Source organism: Salvelinus namaycush, chromosome 39 (genome assembly GCF_016432855.1).
Source record: "Salvelinus namaycush isolate Seneca chromosome 39, SaNama_1.0, whole genome shotgun sequence".
Lineage (NCBI taxonomy): Eukaryota > Metazoa > Chordata > Actinopteri > Salmoniformes > Salmonidae > Salvelinus > Salvelinus namaycush.
Genome location: NC_052345.1, coordinates 6668836 through 6696054, shown reverse-complemented (window position 1 = coordinate 6696054; position 27219 = coordinate 6668836). Strand labels below are relative to the sequence as shown.

The following is a 27219-nucleotide window of genomic DNA, read 5'->3' as shown; positions in this document are numbered from 1 at the left end:
CCAATGTCTCAGAGTATTCCCTCAGAACCATACCAAACATGAATGTCCTCTCTCTCTGTCTCTTTCTCTCTCTCTTTCTGTCTCTTTCTCTCTTCCTCGCCCTCTTCTGTCTCTTTCTGTCTTTTTCTCTCTCTCTTTCTGTGTCTTTCTCTCTTCCTCACCCTCCTCTCTTTCTCTCTCTCTGAACTCCTTTCCATCCACTTCTTATTGCTCTTAATCCAATGCCAAGCCACAAGCCTGTGTCTTTGCCAAATAATGATTTAATTAAACAAACATGTGCACCTGTCTCCAGTGGGCAGTACGAGACGAGCGCCACACTTTGGTTGAACCACCTGACACATTCCTCCTATCTCCTCTTTTTATACTAAGCTGTCAATCAAAGAGAGAGAAAGACAGACAGTTTCAGCACTAAATGAATAATGTTAGTAGTAGAGGATGGAAAAGAGTTCCCTAACTAAGCTGCATGGTCTCTGGGTAACCATATGAGTGAGTATTAAAATTACATTCAGTATTTAAAACCAGAGTGGGATAAGACACAGGCCTACAGTAAGTAGTATAAATATTAATAATTCTTGGGCTGATCAGAGTGAATTAATTCCCTTGATATCTGGGCTATCTATAGCAGGCTAATAAAGCCTGTCATAATCAATCACTGCATGAATTAAGTGTCTGGTTTAGAATATATTTTCCTAATATTAGCCTACATCATACATTTAGATAGGAGAGTAAAAAGCCACTAGAGAACCAGTCTGCCTACCTCATAGGCCTACAGTATGTCCTCAGCAAAGTATTCAACTTTTACTGGGTCTGGCCTGATAGTTGACACCTCTAGTTATTTATAACATCATGTTTCATATGCAGCGTCAGCGTAGCAAGAGAGAAATGCCATCTCTCGTCTCGGTTTGCACTTTATCATCAATTTGAAACCAAGCATTGATCCTAGGACCTGGAAAAAGAACACTTGATCTAGAGAAATCAGATAGATCTCACTAGGGCGGCAGGTAGCCTAGCGAATAGAGCGTTGGGCCAGTAACCGAAAGGTCGCTGTTTTGAATACCCGAGCTGACAAGGTGAGAAATCTGTTTATGAACCCTTGAGCAAGGCAGTTAACCTTAATTTGCTCCAGGGCTGCCATAATACAATGACTGACCCTGTAAAACAACACATTTCCCTGCACCTATCTGGTGTATGTGACAATAAAACATATACATTTTTTGCTACAATACCTCAAGGCATACTCTGAGATGCACAAGTTAAAAACACTTGCAACAAATGTATTTTTACAGGAGCACAGAAAATAGCCTGAATTACTGGATACCAGTATTTAATGGTGAATTATAAGTATAAGTATCATTTGACACGTGCCTATACAGGCTGCACTATACTGTCTAACCTACTGCATGTGGGTTAAAGACCATACGTTCATGTCATTTTTACTGAGCAATAATGATCAAATTAATCAATAATGGCTATTTAAAAACAACCACATATTTAAATATTTCTGTTTTAAACTATAGATGTTCGGCAGCTGGTTATTGTAATGCTATTTGAGTTATTATTTCCTGAACCATGTATATACAGACTGATATTCAAAAGTAATGTGACTCACATTGGCTACAGTAGCCTAGTATAACAGTGACCGTAAAAAGTATATGTAAACATGGACAAATGACATGAAAAAGTGTTCTTCTATGTCTGAAATTAATAGGACTTGATTCACGGGGCCGCCCATGGGCTACCTATCCATTAGGACACGGCGCTATATAAAACGCTATTGAGAAGCACGCGTCAGAGAACCTGCGGTACAGCCTATCCGCAGCATTGGAATAATCCTCGCGCTCACTCTCCGGTCAGGATACTCCAATCAAACGGATTTAAAAGCGATGAAGGCAATTCTGTTGGGAAGTTGTTGAACATTTGTTTTCCGAGAACAATGGGGAATATGAACTCAATGTCGTCATTCTGCCGAAGATATATCATGGAACAATGGTTCTTCTTTTAGAGTACTTTTATTCTGCACCAGTCGATTTAGGAAGACTTTGGTGAATGTGTTTCGTTTTCAACGGTTTCTTTGGATTATATAGATACCTGTATATCTTTCTGGAATCTGGATTTAGAATAACACCACGGACTATTCCGTTGACAGGGTGGACATCACAATTGACTGGAATTATTCATCCCCATCTGTAATGGTAATGATTATTCATTCAATATTTTATCATAATTATTATGGCTTTTTATTTTATTTTTGTGTATGGCAACAGTATTAATAAAGGGTAAGCAAATGGACAGCTTTGGAAAAAAATAACTCTCCTCAAAGAAATGATGCTAAGAATGTTTCAGAGCCACAAAGACATGTCAGTGGTATGTTTGGCATGGTAGTGCATATTTAAAATAGCTAAACACACCTTGAACTCAATAATAATTACAGGGTGACTCGATGATAAGGTAATAATTAGTCATTGAGTAGGGGGATTAGGATGATAGTGAAAGGTGACAGGTCAATCCATTTTAGTTTCATTTGCAGTAAGGGTGAGCTGTGCCTGGAGAACTGTTTTCCTCAGGTTTAGTGAGTATGTAGGTCTATTCATGACACATATGCATTTATACTGAATGTAAACAGGTGCAAAACCACCTGTTGGGATATTTTTTTACTATAATAGAACAGAAAATAATAGAATATAATTGAGTAGAATAGAACAGCCTAGTTATTAAATGAGTTGGGTAGAATAATCTTGGCAGCATATATCACCTCTATTAGTGACATTAGACCACTGAATAAAACAGACAAATCTGTATTAGAAACATAGCCTCTAGACTGTCTGCCACATCAATACAATATAGACACACTGCTGAAACACAAACATGTGTGTAGAGTTATCAGAAATGTGTCTTTTTGCTTAAGATGTATTGCTTGAAAGTCTACTTTTACACCAACGAACACAGACCATTTGAGGCGGTTAAAAAAGAACCATCACCTCAATGTAATGTCCATGTTTCCATGCTTCCCAAAGACAAGTGTTAATGTGAGGAAACCATTTTGTCAAGAGAGAGAGCGTGTGTTGCCTGCTGCCTCCCTGATCTAGAACACAGCCTGAGGGATTGAAGCTGCTCATGGAATGTGTCTCAATAGTTGTGACCTTGTCAACAGGGAACTGTTATAACTTGCCCTTCGTTCTAACCCGTCAGTGGCGTATGACTAATGGACAACAGATTGTGTGATACAACAGAGCGTTTTTCAGCAGAAAAGTCATTACACCAGTGTGTGGAGACACTGCAGAATGGTTGTGTCTATATTTGTGTGCAGACAACCTCTCAGTTGTATCACGGAAATATCAGTTGTGTCACAACTATTGTGTCAAATGCGTTGTACATCAATTGTACAACCTAAGGGTGAATAGAGCAGCTGTTCTGTGGGATTAGGTGGAAGCTGTCTCTAACCGCTGATACAGGATCAGATATTGTTTAATGATTGCTTAATGGTTATGTTTGGGAATTGGGGTAGAATGAGCTGATCCTAGACCTGTGGTTAGGGGTTAGGTGCTATTACCTCAAATAAAAATGTTAAATAAATAAAAATCATTATTCATCATGTACACAGTTTACAGCAGGTATAAAAGTTTAAGTGAAATGCTTGCGTGATAGACGCTCAACATCGCAGTACAATATCAATAAAAATCAAAAGTAAAAAGAATGAGTAATTAGAGGAAGGTAGTATGCATAGTAAAACTGATATGTACACAATAGAATATACAGTATAGATAATGAATGTGTTATGTCAAGTATGACTGTGTTACAAATATAAAGTGGATAGTGTCTTGGTTGCGCAGTTGAATAAATGGTATATAATAGAACAGCAGTGTGTGTGTGTGTGTGTGTGTGTGTGTGTGTGTGTGTGTGTGTGTGTGTGTGTGTGTGTGTGTGTGTGTGTGTGTGTGTGTGTGTGTGTGTACGTGTGCGTGTGTGTGTTTATGTGTGCTTCTGTGTTTGTGCTTGTGTGTAAGGGTTGGATGTGTGGAGAGTCAATGCAAACAGTCTCTAAGGTACAGATATTCTCTGAGGTGCAAATAGCTATTTTTGTCAAGTTTAAGTTTAAAGGGGCTTTAAAGCATATTCTGTATCTATGTGGGTTAAATAGGATAGAGAACTGTGGTGTCATTCATGAGTTACTCATCCTCATGATATTTTATAGCTAGTAGATAGCTAGATAGGGAAGAAGACATGTGTTGCTGAAACTTGAGAGTCTAAATTCTAGTATTGACTGTGTGTGTTTCCCATCTATATTGCTACCTATACGATGACCCCATTCCCCCATGTTACTTACAGGTCATTGAAGCCTGAAATACCACTATAATCATATTGTCTCTCTCCTTCTCTTCTCAGCCTCTCTCAGTGATGGGGTTCCTGACCTTCAAAGCCCAGTGATGCTAGCCATGAATCACTACAACCTCTCCGGGCCTCCGGGGGCCCTCGACCCCCTCTCTAACCTCAGCCAGTGGGACACGGAGATGGTAGGTAGGCCAGATATCAGAGAAGTGGAACAGTAACCGGAAGGTCACTGGTTAAAGTCCAGGGGGCCAGAACTAGCTAATGGAGGGAGGCTGGTTTCACTTCTGGGTGTGTGTATGTGTGATGTCCGGTGGGTTGGATAACACAAGACAGCAAAAAGACACAGTTCAGATGTGATTGGACATAAAGTTGTATTGTATATTGCATATTGTATAGGTGGAAATGGAGAGTCTGGCTCACCAGGGGAACCTCACCTTGGACAAGCCTATGTCCGGAGGCCCGATCGCAGCCGCTCTCTCCATGACCCTGGGCGTCATCTCCAACATCGTGGCCTTGTTCATCCTGGCCAACGCCTACTCCCACCAGCGCCGACGCTCCAAAGCCACCTTCCTCCTCTTCGCCAGCTCCCTGGTACTGACAGACTTTTTTGGCCACATCATCCCGGGAGCGCTGGTCCTCCGGCTTTACCTCTCCGGAGGGGTGTTCCCCGAGGCGGCCGCCGCTTCCTCAAACGGCTCGACCGACCCCATGTGCCAGTTCCTGGGTGGATCTATGGTGTTCTTCGGCCTGTGCCCGCTCTTCCTGGGCTGTGCGATGGCCGCCGAGCGCTGTCTGGGTGTTACGCAGCCGCTGCTCCACTCCTCCTTAGTTACCACCACCCGTACCAAGCTGTCCCTCTCTGGTATCTGGCTGGTGGCCCTCTGCGTGGCCCTGCTGCCCTGTTTCCAGCTGGGGTCATACACCTACCAGCACCCCAACAGCTGGTGTTTTATCAAGGTCAGTAGCCAGCAGGGCTGGGGTCAATTCGAATTGACATCTGTCAGTTCAGAAAGGGATTTTAATAAAAAATGTAAGAAATGGAAAAACGTTTTTGTGTATTATTTATTGATTTAATTCAATTTGAATTGACCCCAGCCCTGGCAGCCAGATACTGAGCTCCCCTAATGCTTCAGGTTGAACATTCTCAAAGGTCTATGGGAGTTACAATGTGACGTTTAGTAAATCTGCCTACCACCATTAAAGTGAATGGGATGTTTTTGGAGGCATATGACAGGATAAAGTACAGAGTTACATACAACAATGACTAAATGTCTGTCTTCTCCTTCATCAAGGTCTTAGCTAACGACACCCAGGAAGCGGACGTAGCCTTCGTTACGCTCTTCTCCGGGCTGGGCCTGACGTCGCTGGGGGTGGCCCTGGTGTGTAACACCATTAGCGGGCTGACCCTGGTTCTGGCCAGGCTGAGACGGAGGCCATCGGGCTACTCAACGTCCCACAGCCACCGCTCAGTAGCCAAGAGCCATGATATAGAGATGGTGGTGCAGCTGGTGGGCATCATGGTCACGTCCTGTATCTGCTGGAGCCCTCTGCTGGTGAGTGGGACAATCGCTGCCTAGGACATGAACAAGTGTAGATGCTGATGCCACTGATTCCATCCACCACACCATGCCTATTCCCTACACCCGCTACACATCTAGAAAAAAGTCACCCAACAACAAAGACTGGCCACAGGCCCCTTCAGTTTGATCCATTTGTACACTGAAAATACACAAGATAGTTTATTTTACGCATAATTATTCCAAAGAAATCGAATTAGGTCGTCAATGCCCCATCAAAAAAATAGGTTGCATGATGCTTCTGGATCAAAGTATAACAATGAACAATTATATCTCTTCTCTTATGCCCCAGATCTTCGGGCTCATGTCGGTGATGCGCTCCTATAGGGGCTCCATTGATAAAGCTGACATGGCCACCTACGAGACGTTGAATTTGATGGGCGTGAGGCTGGCTTCCTGGAACCAGATCCTGGACCCCTGGGTCTATATCCTGCTGCGCCGGGCCGTCCTCCGCAAGATCTACCTCATCACCAAGCGCCAGGCCGATTTGAACGGGAGTGTGCTCCGACGCTGGGAGGGGAACTCGTTTCAGAGCAAGAGCTCAGAGAACAATCCCGTTAACAGGATATGAGATCATAACCAAGCGCCAGGCCGATTTGAAGGGGAGTGTGCTGCTACGCTGGGAGTGGAACCCCTTTCAGAGTCAAAGCTTGGAGAAGAAAACAGTCAACAGGATATGACTGTGTGACCGACGGTGTTCGAGTGAATGACAGAAGAAGACTGCATTAGCCCGCTAAGCTAAAGCCTAGTATTGACCAGGGAGCCAAAGCAACTCTTTAGGTCTCAGGCAAGGTTACTCATCATGCAGCGAGCGTGGTCCTTGGTACTTTGTGGAGGTCACCGACAGAAAAAGAGGACATTTCTGTTATCACGTATAGTGAAGGATACGATGCTATGAAAAAAGAGGATTACAAGTTCTTCAGCCATGGCAGTATCTCTCAATCTTCTTTATCACAGTGACTGGCAAGCTAAGATCATCCTCCTTTGGATATCTCTTAAATTAAAACTAGGAATTGAGTACGGACATACCCGGTGTCCGAGTACGGTCTATTGGACCAGTCAGTCTGCATTATCCCACTGACCGAGAGTTGAGAAACACATTAGCCCACAGATGGAGAGTTTAGAAACACATTAGCCCACAGATGGAGAGTTGAGAAACACATTACCCCACAGATGGAGAGTTGAGAAACACATTACCCCACAGATGGAGAGTTGAGAAACACATTACCCCACAGATGGAGAGTTGAGAAACACATTACCCCACAGATGGAGAGTTGAGAAACACATTACCCCACAGATGGAGAGTTGAGAAACACATTACCCCACAGATGGAGAGTTGAGAAACACATTACCCCACAGATGGAGAGTTGAGAAACACATTACCCCACAGATGGAGAGTTGAGAAACACACTTGCATAGTGAGTAGGTCAAAGGCTTGAAGCGTATGAAAATGTGCAGCTATATCAGCACAGGTTCATCTGAGAGATCAGAAGGTCAAAGCCTAGCTACATATCTTCATGAATAGAATGTAACGCATAAAAATATCACAATTCATTCAACATATTGGATCTCATTTGTGGAACGTTACATTTGATTATTCTGAAGTCTGTTGGTTAAGGTTTAACAATGACATTTTAACATCATCGATGTGTAACGATTCCAGAACGATTCCAAAGAAACGGAGTTGTATGCTATGTAAATGTTATGCTAAGATTAAGATTGTTTGTTAAGTAAAGGGAGAACTATGATTTTTCCTGAGCTTCTGATGTATAAAATGCTACTTCATGTCAAATATTGTACAAGTTATAAATATTTATTGCTTTTCCTCAATTCTCTGGGGACGTGTAAAGAAGTTATGGAATGTAAAGCAATTGAATGTGATGAAATAAAGAAGAATGTTTTGACTGAATTAGATACCGTTGTTGTCCTTTTTTTCTCCTCTCCGCCAAGGTATTAAATACAGTATTACAATAATACAGTATGTTCAAAGGGTGTACAGTATCCTGAATATATGGTGGAAAAACACACGATGCAAAGAAATCAACTGGTGTAACTGGGTCCATTCTAGTAAACAGTGACTATTATGATCAAGTGAATATTCTTCAATAGGAAACTGAAGATAAATACTGCAGCCTGCTTACCGCCTACGTAGTTCTCTGAAAACTTTCCTCTCAAATAACTGTATGTTTGACACAGCATTTAAATCATACATTTGGAGAAAGGCCAAAGTCAGCAAAACACCAAATTCCCTAAACACATGCAACAACACAAGCCAACCCAGCAAACCAGGACTGAGGGTCATCATAACACCTCATAAAACATCCCTGTTCAGTTCTCAGTCCAACGCTTGGTTTATTTATTTCTCAGGGCCCTTTACAATCCTTCCTCTATAGTCTCTAGACTTTACAGTCTTGTCTACAATTCATATATTCTGTCTGACTTGGTCTTTTTTTCATTCAAATGATAAGATTCTGGAAACTATGCTGGAAATGTGATTCCCATGGGACAAGAGCAAGAAAGGAATGTTGGTTTAGAGTCAGTAAATTAAATAGCAAATTATATCGACCATGGCAGTCAATAAATAACACTCATAGTTCTTTCCTATAAAATGTTGGACTCCAAGCCACACTGAATAAAATTGTGGTAGCCACGTATGTACAGTTGAAGTCGGAAGTTTACATACACTTAGGTTGGAGTCATTAAAACTCGTTGTTCAACCACTCCACAAATGTCTTGTTAACAAACTATAGTTTTGGCAAGTCGGTTAGGACATCTACTTTGTGCATGGCACAAGTAATTTTTCCAACAATTGTTTACAGACAGATTATTTCACTTATAATTCACTGTATCACAATTCCAGTGGGTCAGAAGTTTACATACACTAAGTTGACTGTGCCTTTAAACAGCTTGGAAAATTCCAGAAAATGATGTCATGGCTTAGAAGCTTCTGACAGGCTAATTGACATCATTTGAGTCAATTGGAGATGTACCTATGGAATTATTTCAAGGCCTACCTTCAAACTCAGTGCCTCTTTGCTTGACATCATGGGAAAATCAAATTAAATCAGCCAAGACCTCAGAAAAAATTGTAGACCTCCACAGGTCTGGTTCATCCTTGGGAGCAATTTCCAAACGCCTGAAGGTACCACGTTCATCTGTACAAACAATAGTACGCAAGTATAAACACCATGGGACCACGCAGCCGTCATACCGCTCAGGAAGGAGACGCGTTCTCTCTCCTAGAGATGAACGTACGTTGGTGCGAAAAGTGCAAATCAATCTCAGAACAACAGCAAAGGACCTTGTGAAGATGCTGGAGGAAACAGGTACAAAAGTATCTATATCCACAGTAAAACGAGTCCTATGTCGACATAACCTGAAAGGCCGCTCAGCTAGGAAGAAGCCACTGCTCCAAAACCGCCATAAAAAAGCCAGACTACGGTTTGCAACTGCACATGGGGACAAAGATCGTACATTTTGAAGAAATGTCCTCTGGTCTGATGAAACAAAAATAGAACTGTTTGGCCATAATGACCATCGTTATGTTTGGAGGAAAAAGGGGGAGGCTTGCAAGCTGAAAAACACCATCCTAACCGTGAAGCACGGAGGTGGCAGCATCAAGTTGTGGGGGTGCTTTGCTGCAGGAGGGACTGGTACACTTCACAAAATAGATGACATCATGAGGCAGGAAAATTATGTAGATATATTGAAGCAACATCTCAAGACATCAGTCAGGAAGTTAAAGGTTGGTTGCAAATGGGTCTTCCAAATGGACATTGACCCCAAGCATACTTCCAAAGTTGTGGCAAAATGGCTTAAGGACAACAAAGTCAAGGTATTGGAGTGGCCATCACAAAGCCCTGATCTAAATCCTATAGAGAATGTGTGGGCAGAACTAAAAAAGTGTGTCTGAGCAAGGAGGCCTACAAACCTGACTCAGTTACACCAGCTCTGTCAGGAGGAATGGAACAAAATTCACCCAACATATTGTGGGAAGCTTGTGGAAGGCTACCCGAAATGTTTGACCCAAGTTAAACAATTTAAAGGCAATACTAACAAATACTAATTGAGTGTATGTAAACTTCTGACCCACTGGGAATGTGATGAAATAAATAAAAGATGAAATAAATCATTCTCTCTACTTTATTCTGACATTTCACATTCATAAAATGAAGTGGTGATCCTAACTGACCTAAGACAGGGAATGTTTACTAGGATTAAATGTCAGGCTAAGGTGTATGTAAACTTCCGACTTCAATTGTATCTCCACCAGTTTGGATATCTCAAATAACACCTGGCTGCCACCTACTGTAGGCCTAGATATGCCCTAGATACGGCCTACAGTAGGTGGCAGCCAGGTGTTATTTGAGATATCCAAACTGGTGGAGAACGTGCTGGGTAAAGTGAAGGCTGTGAGGATCACGAGAGGCGGCTTGTTTAGAGTTGTTGTGCTTCTGCGGATCAGAAGGAACGTGCATTGCGTCTCACCCGATTTGATAAGTTTGAAGTGTCGTGTGTGTCTCTTCGGAACAGGGCACCCCTCAAGGGGGTTATATCTGGCATCTCGTGAGAAGTCGATTTTGAAGAGATTAAAAATATTCCTAGAGTGATTGATGCACGTCGGATGAATGGTGTGATGAATGGTGAAAAAGTGAAGAGTTTATCTGTTCTTTTATTTGTTGATATGGAGTCTCTCCCTACTCAAGCGCAGTTGGGGTATATTAACTACATAGTCAGAGCATTTATCCCATGACCAATGGAGTGTGACCATTGTAAAGCTTTTGGTCATGTTTCAAGTGTTTGCAGAAGGGAGAAGCCGAGATGTCCAAGTTGTGGAAAAGATCATATCATGTGTTTTAAAAGTGAGGAAAATGTGACATGTTGCAATTGTGGTGGGAACCATGAAGTTACATCTTTCAATTACCCTACAAGAGTGAAAGAGAATGAGGTGGCCAAATTCAGGTCTGTCCAGAGCATTTCATATGCAGCCGCTGTTAAAAGGGTTGAGGGGTTGAAAGGTGCTCCTGAAGAGTCGATGGTGGTAGATAGGCCTTCACGGGTTGCCTTTCACCAGCAGGACCTAGCATTTTAAAGGTTAAGAAGGTGGCCTTCTATGGTGATTAATGTGATTAATGGCAATGCCAAGGTGGCGAGAAGGTCTGGGAAAATAGGTATCATTGTGGATGTGGCGGAGCGGTTCCTGCGACTGGAAGACTTCTCAGCGGACGAGTTATATTGAATATTGTCACAAGCCGAGATATGGAGATTTGAAAGAAGGAAGAAGTAGGAGTTTTGTTTTCTTTATGTCAATGTACTATTTTTATTTAGGTGTATTAAGTTAGTTTCCCTATCACATATGGATTTTATTTTTACCTTGTTTTGGTTTTTCAAACCGTCCACTGTGTGGCGGCAATACACCTTTTAGGGCTGTAGTTCGCCACTGTCCCACAGAAGAAGAAGCCAGCAAGGTGTTGCTAAAAGACGTCATTATTGCGCGACACCGCGCAGCTCCACGCCCCCAAACAGCGCGACATTACCGTGCCTCCTTCCTTCTCAGGTGAGTGTTTTTAACGATCTAGAAAAGGTTGTTACTTTAGTGTTTGTACATTAATACAGACATTCTGCTAGCGATGTATTTAATTGCAGTTATGTGCTGAATTAAACGTCAAAAAAGTATTAGCTTACCTTGCTAACTACAGCATCTGGTACGGTATCTGATCTGGTAGTATCATGCTAGCTATCTTGCCATAAAAAATGGCGTCGGCACAGCAGGTTGAAAACAAATTCTGTTAGCCCAATAATTATTGGTTTGCAGCGTGTTTAATTTGTTTTTTTGTTGTTTTAAAACCAAATTACCAAAAGCGGTATGGACAGCTGCTTACACATTTGGTGGTAAACAAACAGTTAGTTAGCATAGTTTACCTGCACGTCGTTGTGCAACTGCCTGGTATGTTTACGAATGTTAGCTAGGTAGTTACCTCGGGGATGTCACGTGATGTACAAGCCTGTCGTACGTCACACTAACTTCAGTTTCACCAAATGTTCTTATACAAACTGTATATAGTTTTCTTTACCATGTGTTTGTCATGAGGTGGTACATTGTAGAGAGAGTGATTTTCAGTGTTTCTGTTTCTCTGGCTGCAGCAGGTGTCATACAGGTGGCAGTAAAAAGACAAGCTCATGGCTATGGCAGCAGAGCCAGTGCCAGATGCAGTCTGGGACGAACGGCAGGCCTATGAAGAGCTCCTGTACTGGGACAGCCTGATACAGCGAGGCCACCGCCTGCTACCACACGACTTTGACAGGTACTGTTTCGCTCCAGGGTGAAGTTTCAACGAGGTACAGATCTAGGATCCACATCCCCTCCCCAATCCTAACCTCAAAGGAAAACTCCACCTAAAACTATATTTGGGTATTTGTTTCATTAGTCCATTGTTGATATAGTCCCAAAATGTATTGCATGTCAGAAATATAGAGTTTTCCAGTCATATAACTTTCAAAATACAAAAATATAGCAGGTATGATGGATTTGCATTATATGGTGCAAAATGCATCATACTGGCTGTATTTATGTATTTTGAAAGTTATATGTCTGAAACTCTATTTCTGACATGCAAAATATTTTGGGACTATATCAACAATGGATTAAGAGTTTTTGGGTGGAATTTTCCTTTAACCATTAATGGGGGGAAATGCAAGGAACACTGACTAAAGAGCAGTTCCTTCTCTCATCCATGCCTTTTATACTTACTCCACCTGGTTATAATAATGTTACATTATGACAACTACAATGTAGTATTTCTACACACAAGGCATTTCAATTCTCTCCAAAGGTTGCACTAATCTCTTCCAAAATTGGTCGATGTTGAATCTCCAGAGGTGAATTTAGTGCTGTAATTGGTTTCTATTCTAACTACTTTGTGTCTCTCTCCCCTCCCAGATATGAGGAGCTGCGCTACTGGTATGACTGTCTCTGTTACGAGGAGGAGCTGAGGCAGTACGATGAGTACATCGCCGCCATACAGGAGATCGAGGAGAACCGACCCCAAACTGAGGTTCAAACTTCCACCTCGACCGTTTCTCTTCATGTCAATACAAATTCCCTGTGTGTGTGAATGTAGCGCTGGCTAATGCCTGTCACCTCCGCATGAACACAACGATTGGAGAATCAGAATTATCCCTAGGTGTTGAGTTCTACTTGAAGAACAATTTGTTTCACCTGTACAGCGCAGAAGGCTGTTGAGGGGAGGATGGCTCATTATAATGGCTGGAATGGAGTGAATGGGATGGTATCAAGCCCTTGGAAACTGTGATGTGTTTAATACCATTCCATTCACTCTGCTCTAGCCATTACTATGAGCCCGTCCTCCCCTCACCAGCCTCCTCTGCTGTGCATGCTGTTTATAGGCCAACACGAGAAGCCAATTGCACCTACTTTGATATGTTGGACAAATGGTCCTATGATTTGTTTCCAACATGATGGCCATTAATAAAATATTTTATTTCCCCTCTTGCTAAGAGGCATGTAAATGCAGAAGTTGTAGATGATACAGTAACTATAATTTTCCAGTCACAGTTTTTCCCCTCAGTCTATTTGTACTTACTAGTCATACTGGTTTTCCAGATCATTCATACACATCCTATTCCATTGGAACAAATTAAAGCAGTGCTTAGGGCTGGCATGGTAACTGTATAATCATGTAACCGACAATTATGCATGAAGACCGCCATGAAAATAAAATAACTGTTTTAATACCATAATTTTTTTTTTTTAAGTTAACAAACTTTACCCAAAAGCATTAAAGTAAAATAAGCCTACTTCACATCTAACAGCCAATATAAGGAGAGACTAGAGGATACAAAACTGTTTTAGAATTTTGTGTTGTGGAACGAACAGCTGTCTAAAGATGGCCGGGCATTTAAAAAGGCAAGATGCACGGTTGATTTTATTACAATAAGAACATAGTTTTCCCTTACAAACCGTTTTCCTGCTGTGTGCCCAACTGAACACGACCCACATCTCACTTACCCTTTTCCATCTTACCTTCTCTCTTCCAGGCCCCTCCGGTGCGCACGCCTCCCATGCGTATCTTCGTGAGCGACGACCGCCACATGATGGCGAAGCACGCGGCGGTGTACCCATCGTCTGAGGAGCTGGAGGCGGTGCAGACAGTCATCTCCCACGTAGAGTGTGCCCTCAAGACCGTCTCCGACCTGCTGGATGTGGAGGCCGGAGTCGGGGTGGTGCCTGTACCTGTGGAGGGGGCAGAGGAGAGGTAAGAAAGACTGATCAAAGACCCTGGTACTGCAGGACCTATACCAGGCGGTGTCAGAGGAAAGCCCATAAAATTGTCAGAGACTCCAGTCACCCAAGTCATAGACTGATCTCTCTGCTACCGCACGGCAAGCGGTACCGGAGCACCAAGTCTAGGACCAAAAGGCTCCTCAACAGCTTCAACCCCCTTTTGTACACTGCTGCTACTTGCTGTTTATTATCTGTGCATAGTCACTTCACCCCCACCTACGTGTACAGATTACCTCAACTAACCTGTACGCCCGCACACTGACTTGGTACCGGTACCCCATGTATATAGCCTCCTTATTGTGTTACTTTTTATTATTACTTTTTACTCTAGTCTACTTGGTAAATATTTTCTTAACTTTTCTTGAATTGCACTGTTGGGCTTGTAAGTAAGCATTTCACGGTAAAGTCTACACTTGTTGTATTCGGCGCATGTGACAAATAAAGGTTGATTTGATTTGTTTGGAAACGCTTCTTTCGTCATTTCCTTGAGTTAAGCTCAGCTTGATGCTGAGAGCAGGATTAACATCCTATTACTTTCACTAATCCAAGCAATTAAGATCTGTGACTCTTAGGCTGCAGGTAGCCTAGTGGTTAAGAGCGTTTCGTCAGTAACCGAAAGGGCGCTGGTTCGAATCCCCAAGCCGACTAGGTGAAAAATCTGTTGGTGCTCTTGAGCAAGGCACTTAACCCTAATTGCTCCTGTAAGTCACTCTGGATAAGAGCATCTGCTAAAAGTCTAAAATGTAATGAATACTTCAACATAGGAAGGCAAGATGCATTTTTAGAGAGAGAAAGAAAGAAGTGAAGGATAACAGTACATCTTATCTTGGAAATGTGTGGTTCTTCATATCTTGTAGATTTACTTATTGCATTTGTCTCTGAATAAGCATTTCCTTGGTACTCCCTCCCCTGTCCCAGTGAGGTGGCTCCCCCTCCAGAGCGTATCCTGCGTGGGGTGATGAGGGTGGGCCTGGTGGCCAAGGGCCTGCTGCTGAAGGGAGACATGGACCTGGAGCTGGTGCTGCTCTGCACTGAGAAACCCACTGTCACCCTGCTCAAGAAGGTGGCTGAGAACCTCTCCACCCAGATTGAGGTAGTGTGTCTATTTCATTTAACCTTTACTCAACCAGGAAGTCCCATTTCGCTCAGAAGACCTCTTTCCCAATGGAGACCGATATCCTTCGATGATGTTAACGTCTCTCTGGTAATTTTGAAGTGAGAGTATGAGAGTGACCGAGAGAGTTGCAATAGGACCTAAGGTATTTTTGGTTGTGAAAGGTGCTGCCTCTATGCTAATATTGTCTCTCTTTCTGTACTGTACTGTAAGCCAAGCCAACCCTTCTGTAAGCCAAAATCCTAACTGATGTATTTTCCCATCATTCCAACTCTACTAAAGCTCGTCACAGAGGACAAGTATGAGGTCACCCAGATCCCAGAGGAGGCGGAGATTGTGATCAAGAGCATCAAGGAGCCCGTCCTGACCCTAACCATTCACCTGACCTCCCCCATGATCCGCATGGAGGCTGAGCCAGAGGGTGCCGAAGCTACCACCCCCCTGGAGGGACCACCTGGAGGTATGACCAGCCTCAAACCAGGCCAGGAGGCTGGGACTGCCCAACACTACCACGGCTGTGTTCAGGGCACAGCGTTGTGGGACGTCTCAGATAGAAATATGATGTAGAGATCTATTTGTGATAGATATGTGCACCAATAGATATTATGTGTGATATTTCTATCTGCAATGTTCCACAACATTGTGCTTTGCTGAATGTAGGCAGCCCTGGACTGCACTTAACAGCAGGCAACTTCAGATCAGCTACAGCAACAGCTGATAATCTGTGTGTTACTATTCACTTAAAGCATGTTACTGTGCAGCTCCCTACTGATCCATACACTGAGACACCATTTAAATACCTGATCAGTCAATATAGAGATTAGTGGAACCTGCACAGTGGCTACTTTAGAACCGATGCCAGTGAACAAACAATCTGATTGGTTCTTCACTGGAGCTCGGAGTTCTTCTATTCGCTGTAATTATGTAACAAAACGGCGACAATCTTCATCGCTACAATGCCTCTTTTAGTCGTTAATAATGCATTGTGTAATAATGTTTTTGGTGATTTTAATAACAGTAATGTACGACTTAATTTACAGTTAATTGTATTGTTCAAGTTAAGAAATGAAGGCTTTTCTGAGAATGCCAGCCAATGCGCGGATATAGATTTGATTGCATGTGTTTTTAATGCAGAACAGTGTAACGTGAGGCTTGTATTGCAGCAAAACTGATCGGCATGACAGGTAATGTTTTTGAACCCTTCCTTTGACCTGCCTGGTTGAATGGGAACACAACCAGTCACAAGCAAAGGATATGGAAGGGAAAGTGTATGTGAGAGAGAGCAATATGTGTGTGTGAGTGAGTAATGCATGGGGGTGTATGTGAGAGGCAAAAGGGATGAATGTGATCTAATTAAAAGTCATAAAAAGGGCATTTTGAGTTCAATCTGCTTTAGTAGCTACGTCCTCCAAGAGAATGGCCTTGTCTTGGATCAAGACCAGATTTGGTTGCTGGGGGAAGCCAAGCTGAAGCCAAGCAGTCATCAGTTTTGCTGCAGTACCGAGCCGACCACAGATGCATTCTGATTCCAACTGCCTTGTACAGTAATTCCAAACCTGATTGATTCTCTCTTACTAAGCCTTCTAGTGTGTCAGTTTTTAGGGACGCTGGACCTTTGACCAACTGGCCTCTCATTCTGTCTCGGAAAGGTGCAGAGCAGCATGACCCAAACCACTGGGGCGGAGGGAAGGGGTACTAAGACTAGGATTGATTAAGACTAAGAAATCCCCCGAGCAAAACCTTATATTGAGAAATATTATGCTCTGGTACCCACTGTGAATCTGATGGCTAGAGTACACTCTCATCACTTAGACCTAGCATAGGGTTTTGTGCTACAGGGTAGGTGGGTAAGTCCATTCTCTATAAATGCGGGGAGTCCCCTTCAATCAAATTTATTCATAAAGCCCTTTTTACACCAGCCGATGTCACAAAGTGCTGTACAGAAACCCAGTCTAAAACCCCAAACAGCAAGCAATACAGATGTAGAAGTCCTTGTCCTGCCTTGGGAAAAGCTGCCCCCTCCCCGAGCCTCGAGACAGAACCCCCCCTTGGTCAAACCGTACCTTGTCTTCTTGTCCCACCCATCGACCAATAGAAAAGCTAACGGTCGACAGCGACGCGCCGGCGGACGTTCTGGACAGGCAGAAATGCCTAACTGCCTTGGCATCTCTCCGCCACGCCAAGTGGTTCCAGGTTTGCATCTCGTCTTTACTTGTCAAATAAAGTGTTCAAATGTGCCTTTTATTCTGCCTTGTCCCATAATGAGTTGTGAGTTTGTATGCTCTCACAATGCCTCATTGTTTTCTATGATTTCATTCTGCTTCCTTGGAACTATATTGTTGTTATTTGCTAGTACAACTGATATTGTAGCTACGTTGTTTTTAAGGATCCCTACACACTATGTAACCATCGCTCGTTCAGAGGGGTTGGGTTAAATGCACATTTTGGTTGAATACATTAAGCTGTGCAGCTGACTAGGTATCCCCTTTCCCTCATAATTAAGTGTTTGGCCCCAATGGTATATTGGAGGGATACTGCACTAACCTTCCTATGCTACCTCTGGGTGCAATATTCCTGATGACTCAGTACTTACACAATTGGTTGAATTCGACTCGTATCACACTTTTCCTTTGTGCTGTCCAGGAATATTAGCCTCGTGAGCTGCCTGCAGCGCGCATTCATGTAAGCTCGCGGGATCATGCGGCTCGCGAGGCTACTGAAATATTGCACCCCTTTTTATTTATTTAATTTGCCAGTGCTCTAGGTAGGTAGGTCTTTGGATATCGCACCCTCTGACTCAGCTCGGCCCGTGCTTGTCTCTCTCAGGCTAAGGTCAACGACCTGAAGTCGGCCGCCATCGTGATCCGTATTATGAGAGACCTGTGTAACCGCGTCCCCACCTGGGCTCCACTCAGAGGATGGGTGAGTCAAGTCAAACTAATATAATACAGGTAATATTGACTATAATGATATACATGTCATACAATAAATGACTAAATATGAGAAAATAAATATTATTACATTTGGTGGCAGCGGTGGGATCCAGGCCTGAACTAGATTCATTATCTACTGTTTTATCTCTGTTCTGTCTAGCCTTTAGAGCTGCTGTGTGAGAAGGCCATTGGAACATGCGATCGGCCAATGGGAGCAGGAGAGTCTTTCCGCAGAGTTCTAGAGTGCTTGGCGTCTGGAATCCTGATGGCCGGTAAGTCTTTTATCCCTAAAGACCTGTATCGGGTAAATAGAGAAAATATAGGGCCTAGAGCATAGCCTTGCGGAACACCTCTCAGAACAATGTAGAAATGACGTCCACCAAATTAAACTAATTCAAATGTTCTTCTGTTGTCCAAAGACGGTCCGGGTATCAAGGACCCTTGTGAGAAGGAGAAGGTGGACGCCATCAGCCACCTGGACACTCAGCAACGTGAGGACATTACACAGAGTGCCCAGGTGAAACAGGCTTCAGTTTTATTCGGTTAGGTGAAATATTTATGCCTATAACGTTCCAGGTAGAATTGTAACAAATGGAGCTGACATGATTCCCTACTCTAATTGAAAAACAATAATATCTGTTCTACACAAGATTTTTGTCACTGAAAGTTCTGTTATGTTGTGTCCTAAACACGCCCCAGGTAGAATATCAAATATCAATTGTGTTATCCTCTCCCATGTGCTTCCTTTTGTGATTGACTGTGTTCTATGTTTGTTTTTCCCTGTCAGCATGCCCTAAGGTTGTCTGCGTTCGGACAGCTGTACAAGGTGCTGGGGATGGATTCCCTGCCTGCCAGGGAACCAAGGAGGACCATAGGGCCAGGTCTCAGAAACTACGGTTGTTAGTATCTCCTCAGTTTTTGGCTATCTTCCTGGCCTGTCCCATGCTTCTCAAATGTGACTTTCATATTAGCTGTCTAGTAGTAGTCTTGACGTGTTGTGAATTTGAACTTCTCCTGAACCTTGTCCCTTTTCCATGTCCCTACCAGCTCAGATCCTTGCCAGTTCCACCTACCCTCCCAAGAGACCTCATGATGCCGCGGACAAAGGGGGAGACGACAGCAAGAAGAGGAAGTCTCAGAAGTTCCAGAAATATCCTAAATTTCCTAGGAAGTCGTGTATGTATCCGAAGTGGTCTTCGAATGGGATATTTCGTAGCTATTCTACCATTGAGGCTCTGAGGAGGTTACATTTGTTCCTGTTCTGATATGCTCTCTCCCTCTTTCTCTATTTCTTCCCCCTCTTTCTCCCCCCTCCCCCATCTCTCTTTCTCCCCCATCTATCTCTTTCTCACTATCTCTCCCTGTCTCTCTTTCACTCTCCCTTCCCCCAGCCACAGAAGAGAAGCCCGGGGACTCTCCTATGGCCATGAACGCCCTGATGCGTCTCAACCAGCACAAGCCTGGTCTGCAGTACCGTCTGACGGGTCAGAGCGGTCCAGTGCACTTCCCGGTGTTCACCATGTCCGTAGACGTGGACGGCGATACATACGAGGCCTCGGGGCCGTCCAAACGCACCGCCAAACTCCACCTAGCTGCCAAGGTAAGGGATTGTATGCCTAGGCGAAAACATGCTAGCTGTACCAGTAGACTTCCAGTCATTGCGCTAACACTAGTTAGCATTAGCGTGCAAAACTACCTGGAAGTTCCTTCATACTGCACGTAGAGACATAAAAATGGTATCCACGACTCTGGGTAACTAGACACATATCGCACTATCCCTTTAAGATGGTGGTTAACTGGTACAACACAAGTTGGTCCCTGAAATCAAATGTTACTCTCTTTGAAAGAAAGAGTAGTGTTTCTCCTCTCTGTAACCTTCGCTTGCTGTCATCAAAGTGTTATGTCATTGTTCTCCAAGAATGTTCTCCAAGAATGTAATCCACTGCTTTTGCATTGAATGCCTTGTCATCTGTATTGACTCTGTCTATAATGGCTGCCGTCCACCAAGTCCTCTCGCTCCCTGTCCGTCTCAGGTCCTGCAGAAGTTGGGCCTGCCCACTGGGGCGGATGTGAAGATTGAACCAGGCGAAGAGGGAGGAGCCAACGTACCATCCACACCTACAGCAAGTGATGCGTCCATGGCATCTGACGAGGTTGTCATTCTCTCTTCATATCTCCCATGTTCTCTGGCTTTTCCCTGTTACTTTTTAAAATGGTTGACTTAATATACTTTCATAAAGCAGCACAAAGCATTGCTACTGTACCTGTGGACTTCGTCATTGCGCTAACGATAGTTAGCATTAGCTTGCGAAACTACCGCTTCCTTCCTTCCTACTGCATGCAACAACATAAAAATGGTATCCGTGAGTTTATCTGACTCTGGGTACGTAGAACAAGGTCTTAAATGCCAGAATCTCACAGAATACTTTCATAAAGCAGTTATAAAGCAGTTATGTTGCAATAGACTTGATGTTCATTGGACTTGACTGTTCTGCTATGTCTTCCATACTATCAGAACGGTCCCATCCTCACTAAGCACGGGAAGAACCCAGTGATGGAGCTGAACGAGAAGAGACGCAGCCTGAAGTACGAGCTCTCTGCTGAGACCGGGGGCAGCCATGACAAATGCTTCGTCATGGAGGTCAGTCAGTGGCAGATGGGCGGGGTTTGCACGCTTGGGACAATCCTATCGATTCATTGCGCAAGGATTTGGAAACTACAGTAGATGAATAACCAGTAAGGTTGGGGCTTGTATCAACAAAGCATCTCAGAGTAGAAGTGGTGATCTAGGATCAGGTCCCCCATGTTTATGTAGAATCTTATTCATTACGATCCTAGAACAGCACTACCACTCTGAGACGCTTTATGAATATGGGCCCAGATGTAGTTGACAGAGCAGGATGTGGAAACACAGTAACCAGCATGTGTCTCTTTGTTACCACCTCCGCCACTCACAGGTGGAGGTAGATGGACAGAAGTTCAAAGGTCGAGGCTCCAACAAGAAGGAGGCCAAAGCCTACGCAGCCTTAGCTGCTTTGGACAAACTTTTCCCAGAGGGGACGGGGCCCTACTATAACCCTCACTCTGACCCCAAGAAGAAGAAACCAGTCACATACACTTCCATGGTAAGACATGATATAAACTCAGCAAAAAAAGAAATGTCCTCTCACTGTCAACTGCGTTTATTTTCAGCAAACTTAACGTGTAAATATTTGTAGAACATAACAAGATTCAACAACTGAGATATAAACTGAACAAGTTCCACAGACATGTGACTAACATAAATTGAATAATGTGTCCCTGAACAAAGGGGAGGTCAAAATTAACATTCAGTATCTGGTGTGGCCACCAGCTGCATTAAGTACTGCAGTGCATCTCCTCATGGACAGCACCAGATTTGTCAGTTCTTGTTGTGAGATGTTACCCCACTCTCCCACCAAGGCACCTGCAAGTTCCCAGACATTTCTGCGGGGAATGGCCCTAGCCCTCACCCTCCGATCCAACAGGTCCCAGACGTGCTCAATGGGATTGAGATCCGGGATCTTCGCTGGCCATGGCAGAACACTGACATTCCTGTCTTGCAGGAAATCACGCACAGAACAAGCAGTATGGCTGGTGGCATTGTCATGCTGGAGGGTCATGTCAGGATGAGTCTATAGGAAGGGTACCACATGAGGGAGGAGGATGTCTTCCCTGTAACGCACAGCGTTGAGATTGCCTGCAATGACAACAAGCACAGTCCGATGATGATGTGACACAACGCCCCAGACCATGACGGACCCTCCGCCTCGGTGTAACACTCATTCCTTCGACGATAAACGCGAATCCGACCATCACCCCTGGTGAGACAAAACCGTGACTCGTCAGTGAAGAGCAATTTTTGCCAGTCCTGTCTGGTCAAGCGACGGTGGATTTGTACCCATAGGCGACGTTGTTGCTGGTGATGTAATGGTGAGGATCCTCACCATTACAACAGGCCTACAAGCCCTCAGTCCAGCCTCTCTCAGCCTATTGCGGACAGTCTGAGCACTGATGGAGGGATTGTGCGTTCCTGGTGTAACTCGGCAGTTGTTGTTGCCATCCTGTACCTGTCCCGCAGGTGTGATGTTCGGATGTACCGATCCTGTGCAGGTGTTGTTACACGTGGTCTGCCACTGCGAGCACGGACAGCTGATCGTCCTGTCTTAGGCGTCTCACAGTATGGACATTGCAATTTATTGCCCTGGCCATATCTGCAGTCCGCATGCCTCCTTGCAGCATGCCTAAGGCACGTTCATGCAGATGAGCAGGGACCCTGGGCATCTTTCTTTTGGTGTTTTTCAGAGTCAGTAGAAAGGCCTCTTTAGTGTCCTAAGTTTTCATAACTGTGACCTTAATTTCCTTAATTGCTGTCTTAATCAACCGTTCCACAGATGCATGTTCATGAATTGTTTATGGTTCATTGAACAAGCATGGGGAACAGTGTTTAAAGCCTTTACAATGAAGATCTGTGAAGTTAGTTTGTAAAAATCCAAATGTCTTTGAAAGACAGGGTCCTGAAAAAGGGACATTTCTTTTTCTGCTGAGTTTATCTTTCGTACACACACTGTTATGCACCTCACAATACTATAGAATCATGACTAGGAATAGCCATTAATTAATCCACACAGACACCATGACTAGGAACCCTTTAGTGACCTCTGACCCTCCCTCAACAGCATATCCCAGGCTTTGGCACTATTCGAGGCATTCCAACCGACACGGAGCCTAACAACCGGGGCCGCGGGCGAGGCAGGGGTCGAGGAAAGCCTACGACTGGCAGCAGCTACAACCAAAGTAGGACGCTTCACTTGGACTGTCTATCTCTGGATCTAGACTGGACTTAAGGTCTTTAAGAGCATGTTCTCACAGAGATGAGGTTATCAGAAAATCATTCAAATATGGCTTATTTTTGATTATTTAGTAAATAAGTTAATGACTAGATAATAAGCCTGTAGTCGGACTGTTCTAGAGAGCTTGTTAGGAAATCGTCCAACTCTTTTTGGCTCCTTTGCGTTAAGGTAATAAATGTATATCTCTTTTCTTGTTAACAGCAAACTACCATTATGGAAGCAGTGCTGGCTCTGGTTATCGTAAGTGTCTTCTCTCCACACTGTTGTCAAGGGAACTAATGATTATACTTGAAGGAAGTACTTTTTAAGGAATTCAAATGGGTACCAGTGACTCAATAGACTATAGTGGCTATAGAATAGATAAGGCTAAAGAGATAAGTTACCAAACACAAATGAACACACCTAACCTATCACTCACTAGAAATCCATGAATTAGATAGCCATGTGCCCCCCTTGCATCACCTGTATAATGATTGAATTAGTGATTAGGCCTACTTCAAAGAAGGGAGGAATGGGGCCCCAGAAGTGGGCTAAGGGGGCCCTGACTGCTAGCTTTGCTTTCTGTCCTCCTTGGCCTCTAAGTTGAGTCTTAACACTTACACATTGCTTCTCTTATTTAAACCCTAGCATCTCTCTCCATCATGTTGACTTAAATGCTGAGGCTGGGCTGCAACACAATGTTGAGCATTTGTCATCATAATAATAATGTATAATAAGACTAATTAAAAGGAAAATAAACCGTATTTTTACTTCCTAGTTGAAGTTGTTTGGCTGAGATACAGAGACGATCACTATACATTTCTCAGTTTTTCTCAAAAAGATCCCCTTCAAAGCATTTGCCAAGTGTTCATCCAACCAATACTAAATGTCCTCCTTTCACCAATCGCACAATCGTAACTTCATTGTCCATCTCTCCCTCAGACAATCTGTACAGTATGGGTGCAACAGAGGCTGCTTCCACTACAACCACCTCCACCGGTGACGCCTCCACAGAGGCAGACGCCAGCGGCAACACCACCGGCTACGGCACCTTCTACCCCGAATCATCCTACACCACACCGGCCATAACCGCCTCCACCACCTCGGCCGCCATGACCACCCAAGCCCAGGTCGGTGCATCTTCCCTGGGTGCCTACCAGTCGGTGCCCCCTCCCCTGGACCAGCAGAGCCCCTATAGTTATGGCTACGGAGGGGATAAGAAGAGTCTGCTGACTGCAGCTCAGGCTCAAGCCCAACAGACCCAGCAACAACAGGTGGACTACTCTATGTACAGTACAGCCTACCCCAGCTCTGTCACCGGGGGCCAAATGTACAGTTACGGTGAGTTGGAATTCGGTGAGTGAAAATCTATATAAGGGGCCAAAGGAGGCCCCTACCGCCACACACACTCATACACGCATTCATACACCGGTAACTGGCTGATGTAACAGTGCCTTCAGAAGTATTCTAACAGAGGATGATGATGATAATGTGTGGGGTACAGAGATGAGGCAGTCATTCAAAAATCATGTTAAACACAATTATTGCACACAGAGGGAGTCCATGCAACTTATTAAATAATGGAACGTAATTTAGCCTTGTCATAACAAAGGGGTTGAATACTTATTAGCTCAAGACATTTCAGCTTTTCCAATGTTTACATTTCTAAAAACATAATTCCATTTTGACATTATGGGGTATTGTGTGTAGGCCAGTGACAAAAAAATCCACATTTATTCAATTTTAAATTCAGGCTGTAACAACAAAATGTGAAAAAGGTCAAGGAGTGGGAATACTTTCTGAAGACTCTGTATGTGTGTGTATACCAATATATAGAGAATTCTGGTATTATTTCTGATATTGGTTCTGTCTTTAGTCACTTGATATCCAAATGTGGTCTTAATAATTGTTTAAAGAGTGTTAGTAGAGCATCTGATTGGTTGATTATTTAATGCCTTGTTCTTATTGATGTTTCATTGGTCCGTAGGCTACGGCAACCAATCGAGCTTCAGCATGTACGGGAACGCCTCCGCCCAGGGCTACGGCGCGGCTGCTACTCCCCAGACCCAGCAGACCTCCTACCCCACAGGATATGGAAACATGAACTATCAGTACAAATAGGAGGTACCACACACACCACATCCCTCTCTCAAGCCCCCCACCAACCCTATAAAGCCTTCCCCCAGAGGAAAAGAAGACCCTCATGTCTTTCTCTACTTTCATTATATTGATCTAAAATTGATTAATCCTAAACCCTCAGTCATTTTCACCGTCTCTTTATTTCATAAACCAGACTATTTCTTTATTTACCATGTGGTAAATGTAACCTAAATGTGTCTAACAAGTAGTTCAGTTCTGTATAGGGATTACAAAAAGGAAATAATAATAGTGCTTTCAGAATGATGCTATCTTGGGTCATAGACTTCTTGTTTTGTTCAAGTTTCTTTTTCTTTTTTTTCCTTCTTTTTTTAACACTTTTTCTGTTGTCAAGCCACCCGAGGTTGAATGTGAATGTAAACGGAGAATCTGTTCTTATTTCAAAGACTTGTTTTCTTTACATTTTTTCTTTTCGATTTTAATTTGAATCACTGTTTTATGTTTTAACTGTTATTATATTAACCAGCAGTGTGGTAAAAAAAAACAAGTTGACAGTAACTTGGATTTTTATGTGAAAGAGCAATGGAAATGTGCTAATTGCTGTTTCATTGTAAGGTTTCGGTAAAAGGCTTGTATCTGGTTGTTTGTAAGAATAAATTACTTTTATTTTGGAGCAAAGTGTCATACTTTACATACACTGACAACTGTTTTTCAGACCTGGGTTTAAATACTATTTGAAATACTTTTCTGTGCTTGATTGAGCTTGCCTGTTGCAATGCAAACAATAGAAAGGTCCCAAATGTGCAAACTCAAACTCCAGGCAGCCTAAAGCAAACGCTCAAAGTATTTGAAAGGTATCAAGTAGTTATTGAACCCAGGTTTACTGTGTTTAGGCTTCTTCTCCACATGGCAACCGATCCCCTGACATGTTTTCATGCTGCGGGCCAACTTGTAATAAATAACATTTAGTTCTGTATTGAATATAGACTGAATCCTATAGTTGACCTGACTGGCGGTGGTTACATTTTAAATGCCTAGAAAGACTATGTAGCTAGCTTATCTTGAGCAGCACTTTAAAATACCAGGGATGATCCTCACAAGTAACATTACGATGCAGATCATGGCTCATGCATTGGGAGCCAATGACCCAAAGGCTTTCTCTGAAGGTATGCTATGCTTTAGTTTCTACTCTTAGCCAATAGCCACTGAATGCACTTCCTCATTGTGGTTCTAGAGCCTGGCCTACCATACCCCACTGTCACTGTATGTACTGTAGCTAGAAGAGTTTATTTGCAACTTACAACTATCAGTTAATTGAGAACGTCTGCTTGTTTATCATTCTTCAAAAACCATATGACATAAATGAAGAACATCCATTGTGGTGTAAATTGTACATTTTAATATAGCCCCATATACATGCAATACTGTTTTATTCACAGCTTTTTCCCACAATTCTGATTAACCTCCATACATATTCTCTGTCCTGTTCTACTACAGGGGTGTCAAACTCATTCCATGAAGGGCCTATTGTCTGCTGTTTTTTTTGTTTAAGACCTGGTCAACCAGGTGAGGGGAGTTCCTTACTAATTAGTGACCTTAATTCATCAATCAAGTAAAAGGGAGGAACGAAAGGCTGTGGGTTATCATGGAATAAGTTTGACCAGAGATGCTGTGTTTTTTTTCTTTTGCCAAGCTAGTAGTTTTTGTGTGGAGGTCAATGAGTGTTGAATTTGGTTAACAAAAAATGTAATGGCTTATTTGATCTAATGTACGTTTTGTAATGCTTAGGTTGTTCTGAGTCTACTGACAAATTTGAGAAAAAACACTATTGGAATTTATCAAACGGATCAATCACTCGCCACCAGCATTTCTATTGAACTGTGATCGTGTCTGCTGCAAACATGGAGACCTCATAAGTCCCTCTGTGTTTCACAGCTCTGATTGGATAAGTTAAAAGTAGCATTGAAAAAGTAATCAATATAGATATCTATCTATACAATGCTGCTATATACGT

The 27219-nt window shown here is 43.2% G+C and overlaps 2 protein-coding genes across 5 annotated transcripts; both read left to right on the top strand.

Moving 5' to 3' along the window:
• The first annotated feature begins 4725 nt into the window (after window positions 1-4725).
• On the top strand, window positions 4726-7745 carry ptger1a (prostaglandin E receptor 1a (subtype EP1)). The gene is made up of 3 exons (XM_038979138.1): window positions 4726-5286; window positions 5622-5882; window positions 6199-7745. The coding sequence occupies exons 1-3, from the start codon at window positions 4732-4734 to the stop codon at window positions 6475-6477; spliced, it is 1095 nt and encodes a 364-aa protein (XP_038835066.1). The 5' UTR covers window positions 4726-4731; the 3' UTR covers window positions 6478-7745.
• Window positions 7746-11374: 3629 nt separating this feature from the next.
• Window positions 11375-25878, top strand: ilf3a (interleukin enhancer binding factor 3a). 4 transcript variants are annotated; one of them, XM_038979319.1, is made up of 20 exons: window positions 11375-11463; window positions 12051-12211; window positions 12847-12961; window positions 13965-14182; window positions 15130-15304; window positions 15608-15785; window positions 17421-17518; window positions 18152-18247; window positions 18419-18530; window positions 18678-18775; window positions 19046-19157; window positions 19306-19434; window positions 19650-19858; window positions 20292-20411; window positions 20774-20899; window positions 21216-21383; window positions 22956-23073; window positions 23331-23369; window positions 24051-24449; window positions 25096-25878. In XM_038979319.1, exons 2-20 carry the CDS (start codon window positions 12087-12089, stop codon window positions 25227-25229), a joined length of 2769 nt encoding a protein of 922 aa, XP_038835247.1. In that variant the 5' UTR covers window positions 11375-11463; window positions 12051-12086; the 3' UTR covers window positions 25230-25878. The 4 variants fall into 4 exon arrangements, with proteins under 4 accessions (XP_038835247.1, XP_038835245.1, XP_038835248.1 ...); XM_038979317.1 differs by having other exon boundaries at window positions 24051-24464; XM_038979318.1 differs by having other exon boundaries at window positions 11398-11463; window positions 12054-12211; window positions 24051-24464.
• Window positions 25879-27219: the final 1341 nt, after the last annotated feature.